The sequence below is a fragment of the Dama dama genome, chromosome 12 (genome assembly GCF_033118175.1).
Source record: "Dama dama isolate Ldn47 chromosome 12, ASM3311817v1, whole genome shotgun sequence".
NCBI lineage: Eukaryota > Metazoa > Chordata > Mammalia > Artiodactyla > Cervidae > Dama > Dama dama.
In genome coordinates, this window is record NC_083692.1 from 11604988 (window position 1) to 11629599 (window position 24612).

Genomic DNA, 24612 nt, shown 5'->3' on the forward strand with positions numbered 1-24612 from the left:
TAATACCATTCTGATGGCAGAAAATGAAGAGAAACTAAAGAGCCTCTTGATGAGAGTCAAGGAAAAGACTGAAAAAGCTGGCTTGAAACTCAACATTCAAAAAACTAAGATCATGGCATCTGGTCCCATCACTTCATGGCAAATAGAAGGGGGAAAAGTGGAAACAGTGAAAGATTTTTTTTTCTTGGGCTTTAACATCACTGTGGACGGTGACTGCAGCCATGAATTTAAAAGATGCTTGCTCCTTGGAAGGAAAGCTATTGATAAACCTAGACAGTACATTAAAAAACAGAGACATCACTTTGCCAACAAAGGTCCATATAGTCAAAGCTATGGTTTTTCCAGTAGTCATGTAGTGATGTGAGAGTTGGACCATAAAGAAGGCTGAGCACCAAAGAATTAATGCTTTCAAATTGTGCTGCTGGACAAGACTCTTGAGAGTCCCTTGGACTGCAAGGAGATCAAACCAGTCAATCCTAAAAAACGTCAACCCTGAATATTCTTTGGAAGGACTGTTGCTAAAGCAGAAGCTCCAATACTTTGGCCACCTGATGTGAAGAGCCGACTCATTAGAAAAGACCCTGATGCTGGGAAAGATTGAAGGCAAAAGGAGTAGGGAGTGGCAGAGGATGAGATGGTTGGATGGCATCTCGACTCAACGGACATGAGTTTGAGCAAACTACAGGAGACAGTGGAGGGCAGAGGATCCTTGCATGTTACAGTCCATTGAGTCAAAAAGAGTCGGACGGAATTTAGGGAGAGAACAACAACAAGGCTGTACCTTAGACTGTCAGAACTTAGGCTATGTAACTGAAACTTTGTACCTTTTGACCAACATTTTCTTGTTTTCCTTATCCCCCAGCCCCTGGCGACCACCACCGTACCCTCGTTTTACTCTGTTACCATGAATTCAGCTTTTTTAGACTCCACAGGTAAGACAGATCATGTGGTGTTTGTCTTTCTGTGCCTGGCTTTGAAGATTTTAATTTGAGCTTGACAAGAGCGGGGCTCTGCCGGCTCTGTTTACTGTCGTGGTTTTGCACCCAGGCTGGTGCTTAGAAGACAGAAGGCTCTGAATACATGTTTGTCGAATACGTTTTTTAAGCGCTTTCTTGTCTTATCTTCCTTTTTATGGCATGTCTGAGGAAGCACACGCAGCAGTCAGGAGCAGGGGTTTTAAATTCAGACCATCTGGATTTGCGTTTTCCTTTCCCCACTGACTAAACTTAACTATCAGCCACTTAATTTTTTTGTCCCTCAGATTCCTTGTCTCCTTGAGCGGTGGCTCACAGTGGGCTGTCAGTAAATATTAACCATTATTATCACTGTCGTTACAGGGACAAAACATCTTCTCAGGTCAACCTCAGGTCGCTAATTATTGCTTTGTAAAATGTTCTTTTCTGTTCTCTGCATGCCTTTTGTTGCTCCAGGCTCGTCCCTGCCCTTGACCCACTCCTGCACATATAGTTGTTTATCTTGGTTTCCATCTTTGACGTTAGTAGCATTCTTTGATGGGTGTTCCTTGTTGTCACATTCATGCTTAAGACTGAGGCACTGAAAATCTGATCTCAGGAGCTTGTCTACCAGTAGACTTTGCTTTAGGGCAAATTTGTTGGGAGCTGGCCATTCTGCTGTTGAGTCCTAAAATGCCAACATGGAGGTCTTTTTTATTTTAGAGTTTTTCAACTTCTTCAGAAAAGGTACTTCAAATCTCCAGCTTAGAGAGGAGGTACTTGGCAGCTGACATTTTGCATAAAAAGGGTAGAGGGTTACCATTTCCAGATTGTTGTTCAGTCGCTCAGTTGTGTCCGACTCTTTGTGACCCTGTGGACTGTAGCCCACCATGTAAATCTGTCCATGGGATTTCCCAGGCAAGAATACTGGAGTGGGTTGCTATTTCCCACTTCAGGGTTGGGAGTGGGTTGCTTCCCCACCCAAGGATCAAACCAGTGTCTCCTGCATTGGCAGGCGAATTCTTTACCACTGAGCCACCTGAGAAACCCTCATTTCCAGACAGAGACGTTCAATTAACCCTTTTGTTTTTAGCCCTATATGTCACTCTTGCTATGTCCATCACCTCTAAATACCCCCCAACACACCCTTCAGAGGTGCTGCAGGGTGAGACAGTAGTCTCTGAATGTGGCTTCCTGTGGGCACTGTAAGCTTTGCCCTCCTTCTCCTCTGCCTCCCCCCCGCCCCCGAATTCTGTAGCTCTCTAGACCACCCATCTGTCCTCATCTGTCCTCTTTGTCCTTGTGGATTTCTGTATATTAAAATTTTCTTTCCCACCTTTCTTAAGGGGATCTCAGGAGGGAGAAAAAATAAAAGCTTCGGTTCAATGCATCATCTCTGACTTTTAACCGCTCTTCCTTGTCGCGTGTAGCAATGAGCAGGAGGTAAGAATCAGCACGTGTTGAGTGCTGAGCCGCACTGGACAACCTCCAGATCTGGAGTTGGTGGGGAAAGAGCCCTGGTCTGCAGAAATCCTCTAACTTACCAAGGCAGGGATCATTTTATTTGAAGCTGTACCTCTTCCCATTTGCCTACATTTTTATTTGACCACTTTGAACCCAGAATTTCCTAGTGGTGTACCTTTTCTCAAACCCTTCAGGGTACAGTTAAAATTTGTAAGTGTTGGTACTGGAGTGAGAAGGACATGGAGGGTAGCTATCAGCCAGCAAGGGACCTGCATTCCTTTGTAAATGCAGCCATGCAGAGTGAAGTCTACAAGCTGGAGGGCCTTGCTTCCCCTGTCTGACTCTGGCACTTTCCACAAAGAGCTCATCAAATGAGGGACACTGAGCTTCAAGAGAATTTGTCTCTAGCCAGTATTTACTCACAAACAGCATGCAGCTGAGCCAAGCCTGGCAGACAGTTCAAAGTCTAATTGCCTAGGTCATGGGAACCTTCTCAAGTTAAGTGTCTAATGAAAGTAACAGGACCTGAGTTTGGATGGAATGAATCCTGCAGGGTTATGTCCCGGGCAAGAGTATCACCAAATTTTAATGATGCCAGGGGAAAAAAAAAAAAGCCAACTGATATTTGACGTCACAGCAAGAACAAATTGCTTCTCATTAGCAATTATCTGCTCTAGCATTGCCAAACATTGGAACAATATCCATTTTTTTTTTTTTTTTTTTGGTGAGATGTTTTATCATGATCAAATACACAGTTAACCTTTGATGAATTCAATTGCAACTTAAATAAGCACTAATCGGCTCGCCAGTGTTTCAGCAGCAATTACAAGTCTCTTTTATGTCTGCTTGCAATGAACATGGCTTCTCTAGAGGTCAACATGTAGACACTGATTCATTATGAATGTGTAGTCACATCTGTAAATTGGTAGATGGAAATGCATCTAAGAGCAGAAAGAAGGTTAATTGACTGTTTAAAAAGGAGTTTAATTAATCGATTGATAACAAGGGCTTAGAGGCTTTAAGTTCAAGACAGTTAGCCTGTCATTATCTGTTTGAACGAATTTTAAAATAGGATATGCATTTATTTAATAAGTATTGATGATTGTTTTCTATGTCTCAGGTATAGCAGTAAACTAAGCATGCAGAAACTACTGTACTTCTCGTGCTTACATTCTAGTTGGGCGAGAAGAACAATTTTTTAAAAATAAAAGTAAAACACACAATATGTTAGCTGATGATGATCAATACCATGGGGAAAAGCAACATAGAGTAGGGGAAGGGAAGAGCCCAGAGTTGGATCACAGTTAGAGATGGGGGAGGGTGTCAGGGAAGGCCTCACTGAGGAGCTGGTTAAGCAGAGGTCTGAAGGAGCTGAGGGAGAAAGCCACACTTATATCTGGGAAAGAGTATTCCAGGAAGAGAGACCAGTCAGTGCAAAGGCCCTGTGGTGAGCGTGTACCTGGTTTGTTTAAACAAGCAGAGAGGCCAGTGTGGCTGGAGCTAAGACAGTGGGATGTGAGAGCAGGAAACATGGGACAAGATGTCAGAGATGTTACGGGGAGCAGGTCATATGTGCCTTGTAGACCATCCAAGGGATTCTGTCTTCTCATCAGAGTGAGATCAAAAGCCTTCAGAGGAATGGTATAGTCTGACTTAACCTTAAAAGGGTCAAACTGACTACTGCTCTGAAAGTAAACCAAAGGGAGCAAAGGGTGAAAACAAGCAGGCCAACAAGAGACAGGATGGTTCTTGGACCAGCGTGGTAGCCGTGGAGATGCTGAGAGTGGTTGGAGTCTGTATAGTTTTAAAAGGTGAACCAGTGGGATTTTCTGATGGATTTGGATATGGGGTATGAGAGGACGGTCAAGAATGATTCTGTGACTAATGGTCTACAGCTCAGTTCAGTTCAGCCGCTCGGTCGTGTCCAACTCTTTGCGACCCCATGAATCGCAGCATGCCAGGCTTCCCTGTCCATCACCAATTCCCGGAGTTTACCCAAACTCATGTCCATCGAGTCGGTGATGCCATCCAGACATCTCATCCTCTGTCGTCCCCTTCTCCTCCTGCCCCCAGTCCCTCCCAGCATCAGCGTCTTTTCCAATGAGTCAACTCTTCGCATGAGGTAGCCAAAGTATTGGAGTTTCAGTTTCAGCATCAGTCCTTCCAGTGAACACCCAGGACTGATCTCCTTTAGGATGGACTGGTTGGATCTCCTTGCAGTCCAAGGGACTCTCAAGAGTCTTCTCCAACACCACGGTTCAAAAGCATCAATTCTTTGGCGCTTAGCTTTCTTCACCGTCCAACTCTCACATCCATACGTGACCACTGGAAAAACCATAGCCTTGATTAGGCGAACCTTTTTAATATGCTATCTAGGTTGGTCATAACTCTCCTTCCAAGGAGTAAGCGTCTTTTAATTTCAAGGCTGCAATCACCATCTGCAGTGATTCTGGAGCCCAAAAAATAAAGTCTGACACTGTTTGCACTGTTTCGCCATCTATTTCCCAAGAAGTGATGGGACCAGATGCCATGATCTTAGATTTGTGAATGTTGAGCTTTAAGCCAACTTTTTCACTCTCCTCTTTCACTCACATTAAGAGGCTTTTTAGTTCCTCTTCACTTTCTGCAATAAGGGTAGTGTCATCTGCATGTCTGAGGTTATTGATATTTCACCCAGCAATCTTGATTCCAGCTTGTGCTTCCTCTATCCCAGTGTTTCTCATGATGTTCTCTGCACATAAGTTAAATAAGCAGGGTGACAATATACAGCCTTGATGTACTCTATTTGGAACCAGTCTGTTGTTCCATGTCCTAACTGTTGCTTCCTGACTTGCATATAGGTTTCTTAAGAGGCAGGTCAGGTGATCTGGTATTCCCATCTCTCTCACACAGTCAAAGGCTTTGGCATAGTCAATAAAGCAGAAATAGATGTTTTTCTGGAACTCTCTTGCTTTTTCAATGATCCAGCAGATGTTAGCAATTTGATCTCTGGTTCCTCTGCCTTTTCTAAAACCAGCTTGAACATCTGGAAATTCACGGGTCACATATTGCTGAAGCCTGGCTTGGAGAATTTTGAGCATTACTTTACTAGCGTGTGAGATGAGTGCGATTGTGCGGTAGTTTGAGCATTCTTTGGCATTGCCTTGTTTTTGTATTGGAATGAAAACTGACCTTTTACAGTCCTGTGGCCACTCCTGAGTTTTCCAAATATGCTGGCATATTGAGTGCAGCACTTTCACAGCATCATCTTTCAGGATTTGAAATAGCTCTGGATGCTTTCTAAGGCCCACTTGACTTCACATTCTAGGACTCAATGAAACTAAGCCATGCCCTGTGGGGCCACCCAAGATGGACGGGTCATGGTGGAGAGGTCTGACAGAATGTGGTCCACTGGAGGAGGGAATGGCAAACCACTTCAGTATTCTTGCCTTGAGAACCCCATGAACAGTATGAAAAGGCAAAATGATAAGATGCTGAAAGAGGAACTCCCCGGGTCAGTAGGTGCCCAATATGCTACTGGAAATCAGTGGAGATATAACTCCAGAAAGAATGAAGGGATGGAGCCAAAGCAAAAACAATACCCAGTTGTGGATGTGACTGGTGATAGAAGCAAGGTCCAATGCTGTAAAGAGCAAGATTGCATAGGAATGTGGAATGTTAGGTCCATGAATCAAGGCAAATTGGAAGTGGTCAAACAGGAGATGGCAAGAGTGAATGTCAACATTCTAGGAATCAGTGAACTAAAATGGGCTGGAATGGGTGAATTTAACTCAGATGACCATTATATCTACTACTGTGGGCAGGAATCCCTTAGAAGAAGTGGAGTAGCCATCATGGTCAACAAAAGAGTCCAAAATCTAGTACTTGGATGCAATCTCAAAAATGAAAGAATGATCTCTGTTCATTTCCAAGGAAAACCATTCAGTATCACGGTATTCCAAGCCTATGCCCCAACAGTAATGCTGAAGAAGCTGAAGTTGAACAGTTCTATGAAGACCTACAAGACCTTTTAGAACTAACACCCAAAAAAGATGTCCTTCTCATTATAGGGGACTGGAATGCAAAAGTAGGAAGCCAAGAAACACCTGGAGTAACAGGCAAATTTGGCCTTGGAGTACAGAATGAAGCAGGGCAAAGGCAATAGAGTTTTGCCAAGAGAACACACTGGTCATAGCAAACACCCTCTTCACAACAACACAAGAGAAGTCTCTACACATCGACGTCACCAGGTGGTCAGCACTGAAATCAGATTGATTATATTCTTTGCAGCCAAAGATGGAGAAGCTCTATACAGTCAGCAAAAACAAGACCGGGAGCTGACTGTAGCTCAGATCATGAACTCCTTATTGCCAAATTCAGACTTAAACTGAAGAAAGTAGGAAAAACCACTAGACCATTCAGGTATGACCTAAGTCAAATCCTTTATGACTATACAGTGGAAGTGAGAAACAGATTTAAGGGACTAGATCTGATAGACAGAGTGCCTGATGAACTATGGATGGAGGTTCGTGACATTGTACAGGAGACAGGGATCAAGACCACCCCCATGGAAAAGAAATGCAAAAACGCAAAATGCCTGTCTGAGGAGGCCTTACAAATAGCTGTGAAAAGAAGAGAAGTGAAAAGCAGAGTAGAAAAGGAAAGATACCCCCATCTGAATGCAGAGTTCCAAAGAATAGCCAGGAGAGATAAGAAGGCCTTCCTCAGTGATCAATGCAAAGAAATAGAGGAAAACAACACAATCGGAAAGACTACAGGTCTCTTCAAGAAAATTAGAGACACCAAGGGAACATTTTCATGCAAAGAGGGTTTCCATAAAGGACAGAAATGGTATGGACCTAACAGAAGCAGAAGATACTAAGAAGAGGTGGCAAGAATATACAGAAGAACTGTACAAAAAAAGATCTTCACAACCCAGATAATCACGATGGTCTGCAGCTAGAAGAATGGAATTGTCATCTCCTGAGATGAGGGAAGCTACAGGGGAGGCAGGTTTGGAGGAATGATCGGCATCTTGTTTTCACAGGTCACGTTTGAGATGCCTGTTAGACATCCAGGTGGCATGTCAAGTAGGCGGTGTGTTATGAGTCTGGAATTTGGTGGAGCTGTTTGGATTGGTGATTTCTATTTAGGTATCACAGGCAGTAAGTCCACAAAGACATATGAGTAGATGAGATCAACAAGGATGTGGATAAAGAGATGGAAAGAAGGCCAAAGGTGGAGCCTTGGGGCACTCTGACAACAGGAGATCAAGAAGAAGAGGAAGGACTAGCAAAGGAAAGTGGGAGGAGCAATCAGAGGCGTGGAGAGAAACCAAGAGAGGGTGGTGTCTTGGAAGCCAAAAGAACAAACTATTGTAAGGAAGATCAAGTCATCAACCAAGTCAAATGCTTCTGAGACATGAACTAAAGAATTGGCCATTTCATTTAGCAGCTGTGGAAGTCACTGGTGATCTTGAAAAGAGTGGTTTTGGTGACATGGTGAAAACCTAGCTGGAGTGAGCTTAACAGGGATTGGGGAGAGGATTTAGAATTCTAGCCAACTCTTTTGCCACATCTTGCTACAAAAGGACACAGAGTTAGACATAAACTTGAAGGACATTTTTAAATTATAAGTGTTTCAATATATAACCCTGAAAGATAAAGTATCTTTTAAAAATAAAAAAAAAAACCCTAAATATAATAATAACTCTTTAAAGTCACCAAATAATCAGTGTTCCAAAAGAGGCAAGGCAGTTGTCTCACTGGAGTCAGGATCCATGTCGATTTAAGTATTGCAGCTGACGGATATGTCACTCAGGTATCCTTTAATCCACAGGCTCAAGAAATACTATTTTATGATGGGAGAAACAATAGCACGTTTAAATGTTGACGGGAGATAATCCAGTAAAGAGGAAAATATAGATGCTATTGGACAGAAGGCAAGGATTGCTGAAGCAATGCCCTTAGATTGCTGAGAGGGCATGGGGCCCAAGATTAAAAAGATGACTTAAAATTCAGGAGAGGAGACAGAGGATGTGGCCCTAGATCCAGGAAGATGGGTAGCTGTGGGACCGTGAGGAATTTTCTTCTGGTTGATTTTATTCTAGGTGAAATGGAAGTCAAAGTGATCACGTGGGCGTGAGAATGAGAGGGAAGGACTAGAGAATGGAGGAGAGGGGAGGAGGCCGGGCATGATTATCTGGGAAATGGGATGTTATTGCTATAAAGCACTTAGGGTCCACTTGGGGTGAATGACTCTGAGAGTCCCTTGGGCTGCAAGGAGATCCAACCAGTCCATCCTAAAGGAAGTCAGTCCTGAATATTCATTGGAAGGACTGATGCTGAAGCTGAAACTCCAATACTTTGGTCACCAGATGCAAAGAGCCTACTCATTGTGAAAAGATCCTGATGCTGGGAAACATTGAAGGCAGGAGGAGAAGGGGACGACAGAGGATGAGATGGTTGGATGGCATCATCGATGAGATGGACATGAGTTTGAGTAAGCTCCGGGAGTTGGTGATGGACAGGCAGGCCTGGCGTGCTGCAGTCCATGGGGTCGTCACAGAGTTGGACATGACAGAGCGACTGAACTGAATTGAACTGGGGTCAGTGATTTAAAGTGGAACCACTTGCCAAGCTCACCTGCAGAAGTGTAGCCCACAGTAGGTGGGTAATTGGATTTAACCAAAGTAGAGTTTTTCTAGGCAAGGATGATAGAGGGTCAAGGTGGTTGGCTGTGAATACAAGTCAGTGCTTGTAATGATAGATGATGAAAGTTCATCTTCATAAGGAAGAAAGAAGACATGAGAGAGGTGAGAGACAGTGAGATATTGATAATGGACTTGAGAAATAGAGTGTTCCTGCCATATCAGTAAACAAAGGATGTCACATGCTTGCACGCTAAGTCTGCTTCAGTTGTGTCCTACTCTTTGTGACCCCATGGACTGCTGCCCGCCAGGCTCCTCTGTCCAGGAGATTCTCCAGGCAAGAATGCTGGAGTGGGTTTTCATGCCCTCCTCCAGGGGCTTTTCCTGACCCAGGGATCAAGCCTGCATCTGTCACATCTCCTGCACTGGCAGTTGGGTTCTTTGCCACTAGTGCCGTCTGGGACGCCCAAAGGATGTCACAGTCATCAGCAATCGCAGCCACCACGGACAGTGAGCTGGTGAACCCTGAGCGGGCACAGGAAGGAAGGGTGCCTGCCGTCGAGCAGCCACCAGACTGCAGCCACTCCCCACGGCAAGCCCCGAGCAGACCCCGAATGTGAAAACATGGGACACTGGCCCCGGAGAGCTGAGGTGCATGTCAGGGGAGTGATTTCAGTGAGCCCGGGCTTGCATCTTTCCATACGCAGAAAAGCACTAAATTCCTTAACTTGACATATCTGATTTCTCTAACTAACAATAATCTTTGGTGTTCCCAAAGTCGGTGTTCCTGACTACCTACCCTTTGTTGCAAAACCTCCATATATCCTAGTTCCTTCCCTCACCTCCTCGGAGCAGTTTCTCATAACTGTCTGGGATGCTGTCTCCCAGGTTGCAGTCCTCATTTTGCCCCAAATAAAACTTAACTTGAAACTCTCATGGTGAAAAAAAACTTTTTTCAACAGACTGTTGCTCCTAATAAGACCAAAGAGTTGAAGGAATGACATATGAGAAGGAAACACATGGAAAGACAGCAGGATGTTTGAGACTGAGACTATGAAGGGTTTGGAATCTTTGGTAATGACAGGCCTATGGCCACAGAGGGAAGTTGAGGCAGAGTGGTAAACATGTTTACTGGAGTGACCAAGTGACTCAGAGGCCAAGGCATAGGAAAGAAGATCTGCGTGGATACTTGATCTACATCAACTATTACAAGAGAAGTCGGATAGAGGAATCGGTGCATCAGGAGTTGAGACCCTCAAGCAATGAAGAGATAGGATGAGTCTGAAGTTCACCAATAACAACAAAAAATATATCTGGGTGGTAAGGGCTGAGGGCATAAGAATCAAGGTTGGGTTGGAGCTCGATGTAGTCTGGTACTTACTCACTGAAATCCTGGAGGTGGAGTAAAGGAAGGGTGAGGGGATAGGCTTTGGGTAATATCGTTGGCTAATATCTCCATTATCTGGAAGACAGTTTTAGATTATAACCATAGGTCTGTATGTGCATTTTTGTGAAGCACTTACATTTGTTGTGGACAGGGTTCATTATTTTGCAACATCTAGGGTTTTTAGATGTCCTGAGGTAACAATGTATGATAAAAAGTAGAAGTAGTGAATTAACCAATCTGTAAATATCTTTTTTATAATTGATTTTTTTAAAAAAGGCAGCACCTTGGACCTGGAATTATTAAATTGTCTCTGAGAAATGTATGTCAGCACTTGTTCATTTAGGTTGGCAGCTGAGGGGCAGAAGGAAGTATAGAGGGAGGGCTGTATGTGGGTGTATTCATATTTATATTCTGATGATAACCATTGATGTATGTGCATCTCCTGGCTGTACCACAGGAATGCATAGTTAAATAATTAATTCAGCAGAAACATACCTCCTTTCTAATACTTTATAGAAGCATTATACTTTGTGTACTCTGTTGCTTTATGTCTCATTTTTAATTGAACATTAAGGGAATATCGTATTTTAATCATAGTTATGCCAAGATGTTTATCTAGAGGCCTGTTGCCATTTTTTGTCTTCAAAATTTTTGTTGCCAAGAAAGGCAAGATTACATTTTTTCCTTCCAGATTGAGTCAGTGTAATGTATTCTTGGTTATCAAAACATTCACAGCTTTGGGACTTTGAAATGGTAAATATTCATGATGTGTGAAACAGCATGACATGTAACTGTATGATCTTAATTACATAAAAATGGATGCTCATGAGACAAGTGCTCCAGCCTGGTGCACTGGGAGGACTCGGGGGAATCGGGTGGAGAGGGAGGTGGGAGCGGGAATCGGGATGGGGAATACGTGTAAATCCATGGCTGATTCATATCAATGTATGACAAAACCCACTGAAATGTTGTGAAGTGATTGGCCTCCAACTAATAAAAAAAAAAGATTTAAAAAAAATTATAATAAAAATAAAAAAAAAAAAAAGAAAGAAAAAAAAAAAAAAAATGGATGCTCAGTTGTGAAAATACACACAGGAGACCTAGAAGGCCATGTCACATGGTAAACTGCTTGTGATTATGAATGAATTTGTTTTTTGCTTCTTGTGTTTTTTGGTTTCCTATTATGTACATGTTAACTGTTAAGAGATAAGTGTTATCTTAAAAACCTTAAGAAAAAAAAAAAGAATCAAGGTTGAGGGTAGATTTTTAAGGAGGAGGAGAAATAATGGTCCTAAAGCACATTGAGGAAGTGGGGCATCTGTTCAACTTCATGAAAAACACATATGTGTGTGCTTTTGGCTGCACTGGAGCTTAGGTGAGGCACATGGGATCTTTGTTGCATCATGTGGGGTCTTTCCCAGCCAGTGTGTGGCCTTCATGCAGGCTTCTCTCTAGCAGTGGTGCAGGGGCTTGGTTGCCCCGTGGCATGTGGGAATCTTAGTTCCCTGACCAGTGTCCGTCCCTTGCATTGGAAGGCAGATTCTTAACCACTGGACAACTAGGGAAGTCCCAACTTCATTTTATATAAACTGTTTATGTTTCTATAACATGAGTCAATAATTAGCATATTTTAAAATTAGATATTCTACTCTAAGATCCTGCCAAGCTACCATTGCCCACAAGTAAATGCCTTTCATTTTTTCAAGTGTGGATTGACTTGCAACAAGAATTTGCAAGTTGTTCACATGAACTACTTCTCTGCTGTCCTTGCTCATTTTCAGAAAATGAAGATTTTCCCATTTTCAATTCAGAAAAAGAAAAGAAGCATTCTTATTGGAATTTTAATGCCAAGACAAACAACCCAGGAACAGAAATGGATGATTCTTTCCCCATCTATTGCTTTGGTTTGAAATTATTATCTGTCAGATATTTAAGAATTTTCTGCTATGTGTCTTTCCATGGGGAAAAACAGACAATAATCCCTCCTCCCATTGCATTTATATACTAATGGAGGGAGAAAGAGAGTAAGCAAGTCAGCAAACGTCTAAAATGTCTAGAAGTTTGGGTGGTGCCAAGTATCATGGAGAAAAAGAAAGCAAGGAACTAGGATGAAGGGTGATGGGCAGCTTCAAATTTAAGTAGAGAATTCAGGGAAGACCTCAGTGAGAAGCTTATGTTTAAGGAAAAACTTGAAGGAGCTGGAGGAACAAGCCCCACGGATCTCCAGGGAAGGAGCCTCCTGGGTAGAGAAAACAGCAAGTGCATAACCCCCAAGGTGAGAACACGCCTGGGGGCACCGATTCAGTGTGGCTGGAGTAGAGTGTGAGGGAAGACATAGGAGATGGGATCACAGATAATGAATTGTAGGTGGAGAGCAAACAGCAATAGATCTTTGAAGCCCTTGTGAGGACTTTTTTTTTTTTTCGAAGTCAGATATTCAAGAATTGGAGGGTTTTAAGTAGAAATTTAAGAAAAGGATGAAGTGAAGTTCAGAAATCACAGAAGGTGCAAGAATAATCTTATGTGAAAAGGGTTGACCTGATGTTCTAGGAATTGATGGTGTTTCTCTGTTAGGGCTGGGTTTGCATCCTAACGTCACCACTTACGGCCAGGTGACCTTGGGGACTCACCTGATATCTGTGCACCTAAGTTGTTAAATAAGGATAACGACATCTACTATTGAATAGTTAAAAAGACTCAAGACTGTCTGTAAAGAACCTAGAACACAGCTGAAGCTCAAAATTGGCCCCTATTATTAAGAAAATATTTGTCTAAAGATTTAGATGATCATAAATGACCAGTCTTTTCTTAAAGTCTGCATACAAACAAAATTGCTTTGTAACTCAGATATCACTGTTATCTTCTTCTCCCTCTTGAGGTTGCATAATTGCACTTCATTTAAGCCCCTGGCTTCCATGACCTAGGAAATCTCGTGGAGTTAATTGTCTCAGCATTATAGATCCTGCAATGAAAAAACTACCTCCATATTGTAATACTTTGGCCACCTGATGCGAAGAGCTGACTCATTTGAAAAGACCTTGATGCTGGGAAAGATTAAGGGCCAGAAGAGAAGGGGCTGACAGAGGATGAGGTGGTTTGATGGCATCACCGACTTGATGGACGTGAGTTTGAGCAAGCTCCGGGAGGTGGTGAAGGACAGGGAAGCCTGACATGCTGCAGTCCATGGGGTCGCAGAGAGTCAGACATACGCAACTGAGCAACAGCACCCACCACATTGTAATTCAGTAAGGCTGGAGCTCCTCCACACAGAAACAAGGGCATGATGGGAGCTTACTGCCAGTAGGCAAATGCTGAGGCGCAAACATACCCTCCCCAGCAGAGTCCTGTCCCCCGTGCTCCATCACCCCCAACACACGTATAAAATGAGCATCACCGTCAGCCTCCACACTACCTGGGAGAAACGAAAAGTCCACTTTCTTTCAGAATGTGTATTTCTTTTAGACTCAGAAGCAGAACATAATTAACAAGATGGATTTCAGAGACTTGGCAGAGAGAGTGTGTCAGAATGAAAATCCTAACTACCTTATTTCCTTCCACCTGTTTTCCAAGAGTTAAAACCTCCAGATGAGTCAAAGATGTAGTATGTGTGCTGTGAGCTCAGTTGCTCAGTCGTCCAACCCTTTGTGAGCCCATGGACTGGAGCCCGCCCAGCTCCTCTGACCATGGGATTTCCCAGGCAAGAATACTGGAGTGGGTTGCCGCTGATTTTAGTACTCATTCCTGTTTACTTGGGAAGAATTGAGTGCCTCATTGTATACACTGTAAACTGCTTCTTTATTTATATTTGTTGGTTATTTATTTAAAAATAAATAACCCAAGTTGATTATATAATTATATAATATATAATAATTATATAATAATGATTATATAATAATCCCTGGTTGATTCACCCCTCCTATCAGTTGACCTGTTGTCAGCATTTTTTAGTTAATTATAAGATCATGAGTAAAACTTGCTACAAAACAGAGTACACATCATTTTTACTCCATCTGTGTGGCCCTATGCAATCTCATTTCTGTTCTTTCATCATACAGTTGAGACTTGATATGAGTAAAATCACCAGAAATTATGAAAAGAGTAGTTTGGAGAAGCCAGAATCCTTTGGGACTGCTAATATAAAAGAAAATAATTTATTTTAAGATATTTAGCACTGAGACTAGTAGGCACTCACTAAAAAGTAGATTTATTTAAATGTAAAGTTGTAAAAAAATGTTCTACTTGCTTTTCATTCTGAAGATTCATCACTGTTGAAGGCTCTTAGCTAAAGAGCACTGATTAGTTAATAAAACTGTTCAGAATTTATATGGTTTAGAAATATTTTTCTCATTTTTTCCCCTATAACTTCAGGTGTTATTTGCCTAGAATTCAGACTCAGCAAAAATTCTTTTATAATCTACCAGTTTTGACCAAAGTGAAAAGCCCTTAACAATTAAGCAAAACTGAGTTACAAGAAACAGTTAATGGATTTGTGAATTATTCTTTTTTAGTGATGCAGTCATCCTAGTTAACTTTTTGGCTTGGCACAGATAGAAGACTGAATCCCCTAATGTAAAATGAATGATCATTTGAGGACACTGCACTCAACTATGGCTTCCATTGCTTTGAAGAACTTTATTTGAAGTGAATATCTTTTTTTTAATTTATATTTTTTTATTGAAGGGTAATTGCTTGAAAAAGCAAGAGAGTTCCAGAAAAACATCTTTTTCTGCTTTATGACTATGCCAAAGCCTATGACTGTGTGGATCACAATTAACTGTGGAAAACTCTGAAAGAGACCAGACCACCTGACCTGCCTCTTGAGAAACCTGTATGCAGGTCAGGAAGCAACAGTTAGAACTGGACATGGAACAACAGCCTGGTTCCGAATAGGAAAAGGAGTATGTCAAGGCTGTATTTAGTCACCCTGCTTATTTAACTTATATGTAGGGGATGTCATGAGAAACGCTGGGCTGGAGGAAGCACAGGCTGGAATCAAGATTGCCAGGAGAAATATCAATAACCTCAGATATGCAGATGACACCACCCTTATGGCAGAAAGTGAAGAAGAACTAAAAAGCCTCTTGATGCAAGTGAAAGAGGAGAGTGAAAAAGTTGGCATAAAGCTCAACATTCATGCCGTCCAGTACAGCATGGCTCATAGCTTCACTGAGTTATGCAAGCCCCTTCACTATGACAAGGATGTGATCCATGAAGGGGACTTAATCCTAAAGGAAATCAACCCTGAAGAAAATCAATCCTGAATATTCATTGGAAGGACTAATGCTGAAGCTCCAGTACATCGGCCACCTGATGTGAAGAGCTGACACCCTGATGCTGGGAAAGATTGAAGGCAGGAGGAGAAGGGGATGACAATGGATGGGATGGTTGGATGGCATCACTGACTTAATGGACATGAGTTTGAGTAAATTCCAGGAGATGGAGGAGCCTGGCGTGCTTCAGCCCATTGGGTCACAAAGAATTGGACATGACCTAGCAACTGAACAATAACAACAAAGTATCCTGAGTTGCTGACATAACTCCTTTGGCCCAAAGATTCCTAGGGCTGAAGCAGACCATCCTTTTGTTTTCAGCAAGAAGCCAGCACGCACACAATTCTAGAAAGGTAATTGTCTACTCTTTCTCTTCAGATTCTCCTGTGACATTCCCCACAGCTCTTACAGAATGCACAGAATGGCTGCAGGCCCTCTCCTTTGCTGGGCCCCTGGAGACTTAGGATGGCTTCCATTGCTTCCCCAACAACCCAGTTGTCTTGCCATGAGTCTGGCTGGGTGCCCAAGCCAGGCATGGCAAGAAGTCTGTTTGTCTTTGCAACTCATATCCCAGCCCAGAGCAGAGCAGCCTAGGAGACAAATCTCTGGTCTTCCAGGCCTGGGAGGTTCCCTTCCTCTCTGAGAGAGCTGCCCCAGAGCTCTGCTGGCAGGCACAGAAAGGAAGACAAGGAACGCGAGACCGATTAGGTTTTTGGGCGTGATTTCCCTCCCTAGGGGGGCAAGTGCCTGCCAAAAAGCCAGGAGGTAGAGAGGAGAGGTCCCAGTGTTGCTGGGACCCAGCTCCCCAGGGCTTATATGGTTGGGGCCAAGGAAACAAGGCACGAGGTGAGTTGAAGAGGACCACAGAACTGTTCTGGATTATGAAAACTATGACTGATGTTTCCATGGTAATCCTTCCGTGGGTCAGCAGTACCTGCTGAGTGAGGTCACATTCCCACAACATGATTTCAACACAGCACACTTTTCAGACACTGTCCTTTTGCCCAAATTATGTTATTTGGTTGTCATCACTCTTAGAATACATCCTGTGTTTTCCTTAGGCTTACCTTTGTTCTTCATCTTATCATTTCTGTCTCTGTCTGTTGTCATTTTAGCTCTCATCTGAAGCCCATCTCTAACACCACCTCCTTTGAAAAGGCCTTTGCTGGTCATCCTAACCAGAAATGGGGTCTTGATTCTCCAAATACTTCTTATGACCCTTTTTACGTTAAACTCACAGTTACTTATTCACATTTCCCCTGAATTTGATTGTAAGCTCATTCAGGGCAGAGACTGTGTCTTAATCTTATAATTTCCAGAGTTCAATAGGTGCTCATTAAAATGCCTGCAGAATAAGTGAGTAAATGAACACCTTGTTTTAGATTAGCTATCTCTCCTTGAAAAGAGAAACAGAAAGAGAGGCTAAACTAGGAATGACAGAGGACTGGTAGTTTCAACTAAAACTAATTTCATTCTGGTCAAAACTCTTCTCCAGGACCACAACTCAATAATAAATTGAATGGCAAACCACTCATTTTTAAAAATTATTTGAACAGGCTTTTAACAGAAGAAAATAAACAAATGGCTAACAAGTACACAAAAAGATGCTCAACATCATCAGGGAAACACAAAATGAAACCACCATGACATATTACTTTACACCCACAAGCATGGCTAGAATAGAAAAGGTTAATAATATGGTACACTGGCAAGTAGGAAGCTCACACTTCACTGGTGGGACTAGAAAGTGAGACAGTCATTTGGAAAACAGTTTGACAGTACTTCCTGCAAAAGTTAAATATACACCTATCCTGTGACCTGACAATTTCACTCCTAGTTTTTTACACCAGAAAAATAAAAAATGTGTGATTGTCTATGGAAGATGGAGCAAGAGAGAACTTCCTGGGAGATGAAAATATTCTAAATCTTGACTGAGATAGGGTAATATAGTTTTGCCAAGACTCATCAAACTGTACACTTTGAAAATGTGCATATTATGTTGTATGTGAATTATACCTCAATAAAAAGATAACTTTGCCCAGGATCAACCTAAAAAATCATGTATTCTACCTGCCTGTGGACTTCAGGCATGCTGGAAAGAACCCCGCCACAATTTCTCAGCCATCTAATACTATGACCTTGTGAAGAGCATTGCGAGTCAAAAGAAATACATGAAAGGCTTATTTTTGTCTGAACCCAGATGGTACTGCTATGACTCTGAGATTTTCAAATGATTAATCTGATCAGCTAATAGCAACAATAGTTCATTTTTAAAGTTTGTTTTTGCTGATACCCGTAATGCAAGCTCAAGGATATGATCGCGGAGATTCTGTCTTCTTAGGAGTTACTTATAATAGTAAGTGGGACAATTATAATACAGTCATTATAAACAGCAAGTTAAATGCTTATTAAAGTGAGTTACATAATTTAGACCTTGCAGGACTCTGGTTATTTATTATGGAAGGCATTACATTTCAGTGTATTCTTTCCTTTGAGACTTTAAACACCAAGAGCTTCTCTTAACGCATAAAAATGGAAAATGAGATCATATATCGATTAAAAAATCAACGAGTAAAAAATGTTATGAAACTAAATTTAAAAGGCTTTTTAAAAATTAGTGAAGATTGGAGATAAGATCTCACTTTATTTTATTTTTTAAGATCTCACTTTAGATGCTGCACCTGTTTTAAGTTAGATTCTTTTTAAAGCAATGACCTTGAAAATGGTAAACTAAATGGGCAAATTTGATCATTTTTGTCAACAGAGATGATTGTATTCATTCACAAATACATTTATGAGATATACACATATTCTAATTCTCTTCTCTTTTTTAAGATTTTCAACTTGGGCTTTTATACCAAATCACAGCCAAAACATGGCTATTTGATATTCAGTTATAATTTATCAAATACTTATTCAGTATTTGCTGTCTTTTTTGAAGTAGGGGAATTACAGAAGGTATGAGACACAGTCAATTTCCTCTAGGATCTTCAAGTCTAGTTATGGCGGAAAGTTACGGGGGAAACAAAGTAATGAAGATTTTGAAAAAAATTAAAACAAGAGTTAAAATATGTTACAGTACCATGCATGGTTAGTTAAGAGATGCTTTTTAAGACAGATGCTTGGAATTTGAGGAATGAGGCTGGACTCTCATTCCTTTCTTATGTTCCTCCTGTGGGCCTGTCAAATGCTATAGTCTCCATTGTCCTCTCTTCCTATGCTTTTGTTGCATTCTTTTAAAATTTAACCTAAGGGGACTTCCCTGGTGGTTCAGTGGCTAAGGGTTTGCACCCCCAGTGCAGAGGGCCCGGGTTCAATCACTGGTCAGGGAACTAGATCCCACATGCCACAACGAAGATCCAGTGCAGCAAAATAAATAAAAATAAATATTGGGAAAAAAAAATAAATAAAAATTTAACCTAAATATGCATTAAAATAATGCATGGACCTGTTTTCATAAAGCAAATTACACTGGAAACTTACCACACATGGCAGACCTTTGGGCAGCTCTTGCCTGCCTTCTGCTTTCTGATGTCCCAGAAACAACCACTTTCAATTTTCAGTATTCTTTCCATAATTGAAAATATTTCTTGATTTATTGGGTTTTGATTCACCCACTGACTCCCTTTAGCTCTCTTCCTTCACCCACACATATACCCTCCTGACACTTTCCTCTACTCTCCTGAAATACTTTTAGGACATATTTGGTTATGGCATTACACATCTATATTTTAGTCTTGTGGCTATTACACGTCTGCACACTGTGATTTCATTTTATTTCTTGTGTAACTTTTTTTGTTTCCTCACAAGACGTCTGTTCCTCCTTTTTGAAAATTTTGCATATCTTGGTTTGAAGGACCTCTTGCTGAGTCTTGTCACATGCTCTGAAGTTTTTTAAAATATCTCTCAGCCCAGTTTTTCATGAAATCAACCCTGTCAGATAATCTATTAGTCCCTTTTTATTTGTAGGCCTTTCTCTTGGAGCCCGCCTTCACTGTTGATGTAGACAGCCTGGTCTCAAAATTCCTAAGACTTCCCTTTTGGTCATCCTGGAATTCCATTTGCCTCTTCCCTGTGTGGACCACTAAATTCCTCATTTTTCTCTCTATTGGTCTGTGCTCCCAGAAAAGGGGATTGGGAAATCAAGTTGTTGAGACTTTACACATCTGAAAATGTCTTTATTTTACCTTCACCATAGTTTGGAAATTACTACTTTTTCTTAAAATTTGAAGGCTATCCTCTGTAGTTTTATAACTTTCAATGTTATTGCTAAGACTGGATGGCATTCCAATTCTTCAGCCTTCAGAGGTAACAGGATTTTTCTCTCTATAAACTTCTAGTATATTCTCTTTATCACAGCATTTTTTTTTTTTTTGGTAAGCCTGGCTAAAAGTCTATCAATTTTGTTTATCTTTTCAAGAACCAGCTCTTAGTATTGTTGATCTTTTCTATTTTTTAAGTCTCTATTTCATTTATTTCTGCTTTGATCTTTATGATTTCCTTCCTTCTACTAATTTTGGGTTTTGTTTACTCCTCTTTTTCTAGTTCTTTTAGGTATCAGGTTAGATTGTTTATTTGAGATTTTTCTTATTTCCTAAGGTAGGCCTGTATCACTATAAACTTCCCTCTTAAAAAATGCTTTTGATGGGTTCCATAGATCTTGGAACACTGTGTTTCCATTTTCATTTGTCTCAAGGTATCTTTTGACTTCCTCTTTGATTTCTTCAGGGGTCCATTGCTTGACTAATAGCATATTGTTTAGCATCCATGTGTTTGTGTTTTTTCCAGTTTTTTCTCGTAGTTCATTTCTAGTTTCAAACCATTGTGGATGGAGAAGATGTTTGATATGATTTCAATCTTAAATGTATTGAGACTTCTTTTTTGGCTTAGGCTGTGATCTATTCTGGAGAACATTCCATGTGCATTTGAAAAGAATGTATGTTCTGCTGTGTTGGGATGAAAGGTATATGCCTGTTAGTTCACTCTGCTTAAGCTATAACAGCCTTCTTGCTACTCTTCAAACAAGCCACGTATGTTTTCACCTGGGGGTCTTTGCACTTGTCTAGAATGATTTTCCCTCATATAGTAACATGACTCACTCCATTATGACCTTCTGATCTTTTTCCAATTGTCACTTTTTAAAAAATTAATTGATTTTTAATTGAAGGATAATTGCTTTACAGTATTGTGTTGATTTCTACCAAACATCAACATGAATCAGGCGTAGGTTCACCCATGTCCCCTCCCTCTTGAACGTCTCTCCCACCTCCCTGACCATCCCATCCCTCTAGGTTGTTACCGAACCCCAGTTCAAGTCCCCTGAGTCACACAGCCAAATCCCCACTGGCTGTCTATTTTACATATGGTCATGTATGTTTCCATGTTACTCCCTCCATACATCCCACTCTCCTCTTCCTCCCCCTACCAGCCATGTCCATAAGTCTGTTCTCAATGCCTCTGTCTCCATTACTGCTCTGCAGATAGGTTCATCAGTACCATCTTTCTAGATTCCATATATATGTGTTAGCATATGATATTTCTTTTTCTCTTTCTGCCAATTTCACTTTCTTGAAGAGGCTTTTCCTGACATTACTTCAAAGTGGTGACCTCCTGGGTTGAAAGTTGGTCATGAAGCATTCCTAGGCTCAGAAAGTGCTCAGTAAATGTTTACTGTACATTTTCAGAGGTTGGTCAGGAAAAGTTTCATCCAACTGATTGGAATAGGTAGGAATGAGAGGGAGAAGAGGGGAAATTCCAGGCAGGTGAGCCGGCTAAATGAGTTACGGCCTAAAACCTGAAATTTAGAAATTATTCATATTCTTATAATATTTGAGAGCAGATGATTTTAAAAAGGAGAAAATATGAAGGAGAAGTATCCAGGGCTAACCCTCATTGAAGTGCTGGGGCAGTGGGCTCTAGTGACAGAAATTGGGAGGCAGTTATCAGAGAGGTCAGGAAAGGGAAGAGTAGTGATGTTGTCGAGTCAGGAAGAAGTGGGGTAAATATATGAAGTGATCTAGATTTATTTTCTTACCTAAGTTTCACTAGTGTTAGCTACCCTGTTTTGACATATAAGAAAATTGAGACTTGGATCTCACCATTAGTGATGGAACCAGGAATCAACTCCAGATCTGGCTCCTAGTCTAGTTATGTTTTACAACCCAGCATGCTTATGTAACTTATATGCAGAGTACATTGTGTGAAATGCTGGTCTGGATGAAGCACAAGCTGGAATCAAGATTGCCAGGAGAAATATCAATAACCTCAGATATGCAGATGACACAACCCTTATAGCAGAAAGCAAAGAAGAACTTAAGAGCCTCTTGATGAAAGTGAAAGAGGAGAGTGAAAAAGTTGGCTTAAAACTCAACATTGAAAAAACGAATATCATGGCATCCGGTCCCATCACTTCATGGCAAATAGATGGGGAAACAGTGGAAACAATGACTGACTTTATTTTCTTGGGCTCCAAAATCACTGTAGATGGTGACTGCAGCCATGAAATTAAAAGACGCTTACTCCTTGGAAGGAAAGTTATGACCAACCTAGACAGCATATTAAAAAGCAGAGACATTACTTTGCCAACAAAGGTCTGTCTAGTCAGTGCTATGGTTTTTTCTGTAGTCATGTATGGATGTGAGAGTTGGACCATAAGGAAAGCTGAGCGCCGAGGAATTGATGCTTTTGAACTGTGTTGTTGGAAATGACTCTTGAGAGTCCCTTGGACTGCAAGGAGATCAAACCAATCAATCCTAAAGGAAATCAATCCTGAGTATTCATTGGAAGGCTGATGCTGAAACTGAAATTCCAATACTTTGGCTACCTGATGCGAAGAGCTGACTCATTGGAAAAGACCTTGATGCTGGTAAATACTGAAGGCAGGAGAAGAAGAGGGGTGGCAGAGGATGAGATGATTAGACAGCATGAATCTGCACAGACTCCCAGAGATAGTAGAGAACAGGGGAGCCTGGTATGCTACAGTCCATGGAGTCATAAAGAGTTGGACTTGACTTAGCAACTGAGCAACAACAATGACAATTTACCACTTTCAAAGAAGCAGAAATAGACACTCTCCTATACAGGCAACATACTAAATTATCTTTAAAGTGTGACTGCTATTTAAATGCTGTAGCATTTATGGAAGAGTGATTCAAATATTTATTGTGGTGGTTTAGTCGCTAAGTCATGTCTGACTCTTGCAACCCCATAGGCCCACCAGGCCTACAGTCCATGGGATTTTCCAGACAAGAATACTGGAGTGGGTTGCCATCTCCTTCTCCAGGGGATCTTCCCGACCCAGGGATCGAACCCTGGTCTCTCATACTGCAGGCGGATTTTTTAGCATCCGAGCCACCAGTGAAGCCCAACCATACACTTAGAAGGATAGGATAAAGACAAGTAATACTTTTTAAAAATATTTCACCAAAAATGTCATTAAATATATTTTACTGATTTTGAAAATTGTTGTTTAACCCTTTCTGATTCAGCTCTTCAGGGTCTGCTTCTGGGTCAGTTTATTTTGGTTTTGGTTTATATCGCTGTCAGTTGAAAAAGTTACCTCACAAAGACAGATGGTTCCAAATGGAATAGGGCAGGCTTGGCTGTACTTACTAAATTAAGATTCTCATCTCTCAATCCTATTTAGTAATCAAATACGTTTTTATTGAAATCCATATTCTCAGATGTCAGAAAGTAGTTTCTGCAAACTAAATCTAAAGATGTTTCATTTTCATATATTATACATGTGGATTTTACCCATTGCAACTCAATTCAAAAGGTTTTAAAACATGTTAGTATTTGATTTCTGATTTTTAAAAATATTTTTATAAGTGATATTCACTATTTTCATCAGGAAAATTACATAACATGTAAATGTTTCCAAATACCTGTTTCTAAAGGCTCTTTCCAAAGCACACATTTCTTTAGAAAAGCAACAAGTTTCCTCATTCATTGGTGAAATATCACCTTTTATCTCAAAGGAGCAGTTAAAGATATCTTTAAAAAATATCTTCCAGGTTAAAAAAAATTCACGGAAAAGGTCAATACAATTATTTTCACTTGTCTCTTTGTAAGAAGAAAAATGCATAATACTTTTACGTACTTTGCCATGAGTTACCAGTGAACCCCAGTATGGTACAAGAGATTTTCAGGGTCATTCTGCCCTGTTATATGGAGGCCGTGTGTTAAGCAAGTAAGGTCATAAACCCTTTCAACTGGGGTGCATTCAATCTTAAAGTGAAATCATTAAAAGTGAAAGAGTGAGGGTGTAAGTCTTCAAGACTGTGGACCACCCACTGTTGCCTTGGACCACCCATTCCCTACTTGATGGAACCTCTTATTTATAGATGGAAACTTCTTGCCTCTGGTGGATTGTCTTGTGCTTCTCCTAAGTGGCTGTGTTCCACTTTGGGAAGGATGGAATGAGTGCTCAAGAATGAAATTCTAAACTAAGGCAAAACCGAGAGGATGAAGAAGGTGGTCCTGATAAAGAGGCTTGCGGGAGACAGAATCGACAGGACTTGATCATGATTAGATATGGAGGTATCAGTATAAATCAGAGCAACTGCAAACATACAATTTTTTCCATGCTGCTTTACAAAAATGTTCACATCTCATCTTTTCTAGTGATTGTAAGTTTTCCCAGATACGAATCAAGCTATTTATATTCTTCCTTCTTACTGCCGTGCACTATCCAATGCACAGTCGTTTCTCGGCAAAGACTGAGTGCCCTCTGCCTATTTGTAGACCTCATGCCTGCAAACATCAGCTGCTCAAAAATGTCTTTTTTTCCACAAGAGGGCCTTCATGAATGTCCACACCAAGGTGGCATCAGGCATCAGGATGGCACAGTGGAGTGTGGGACCCTCTGAGTCTCAAAGGACAAGGACTTTCTTCTGAACAGTAGCCTGT

The 24612-nt window shown here is 41.2% G+C and overlaps 1 protein-coding gene across 2 annotated transcripts in view; it reads right to left on the reverse strand.

Annotated features, from left to right (window-relative positions):
• Positions 1 to 24612, reverse strand: part of TSHR (thyroid stimulating hormone receptor) — a 151684-nt gene that overhangs the window by 11852 nt on the left and 115220 nt on the right. Inside the window, exon 9 of one of the 2 annotated variants that reach the window (XM_061158340.1) lies at positions 24539 to 24608. The exons of the other annotated variant lie outside the window; for it this stretch is intronic. Coding sequence (XP_061014323.1) covers positions 24539 to 24608 — 70 coding nt within the window. Of the gene's footprint in view, positions 1 to 24538; positions 24609 to 24612 lie in introns of those variants that run through there. 2 annotated transcript variants of the gene reach the window in all.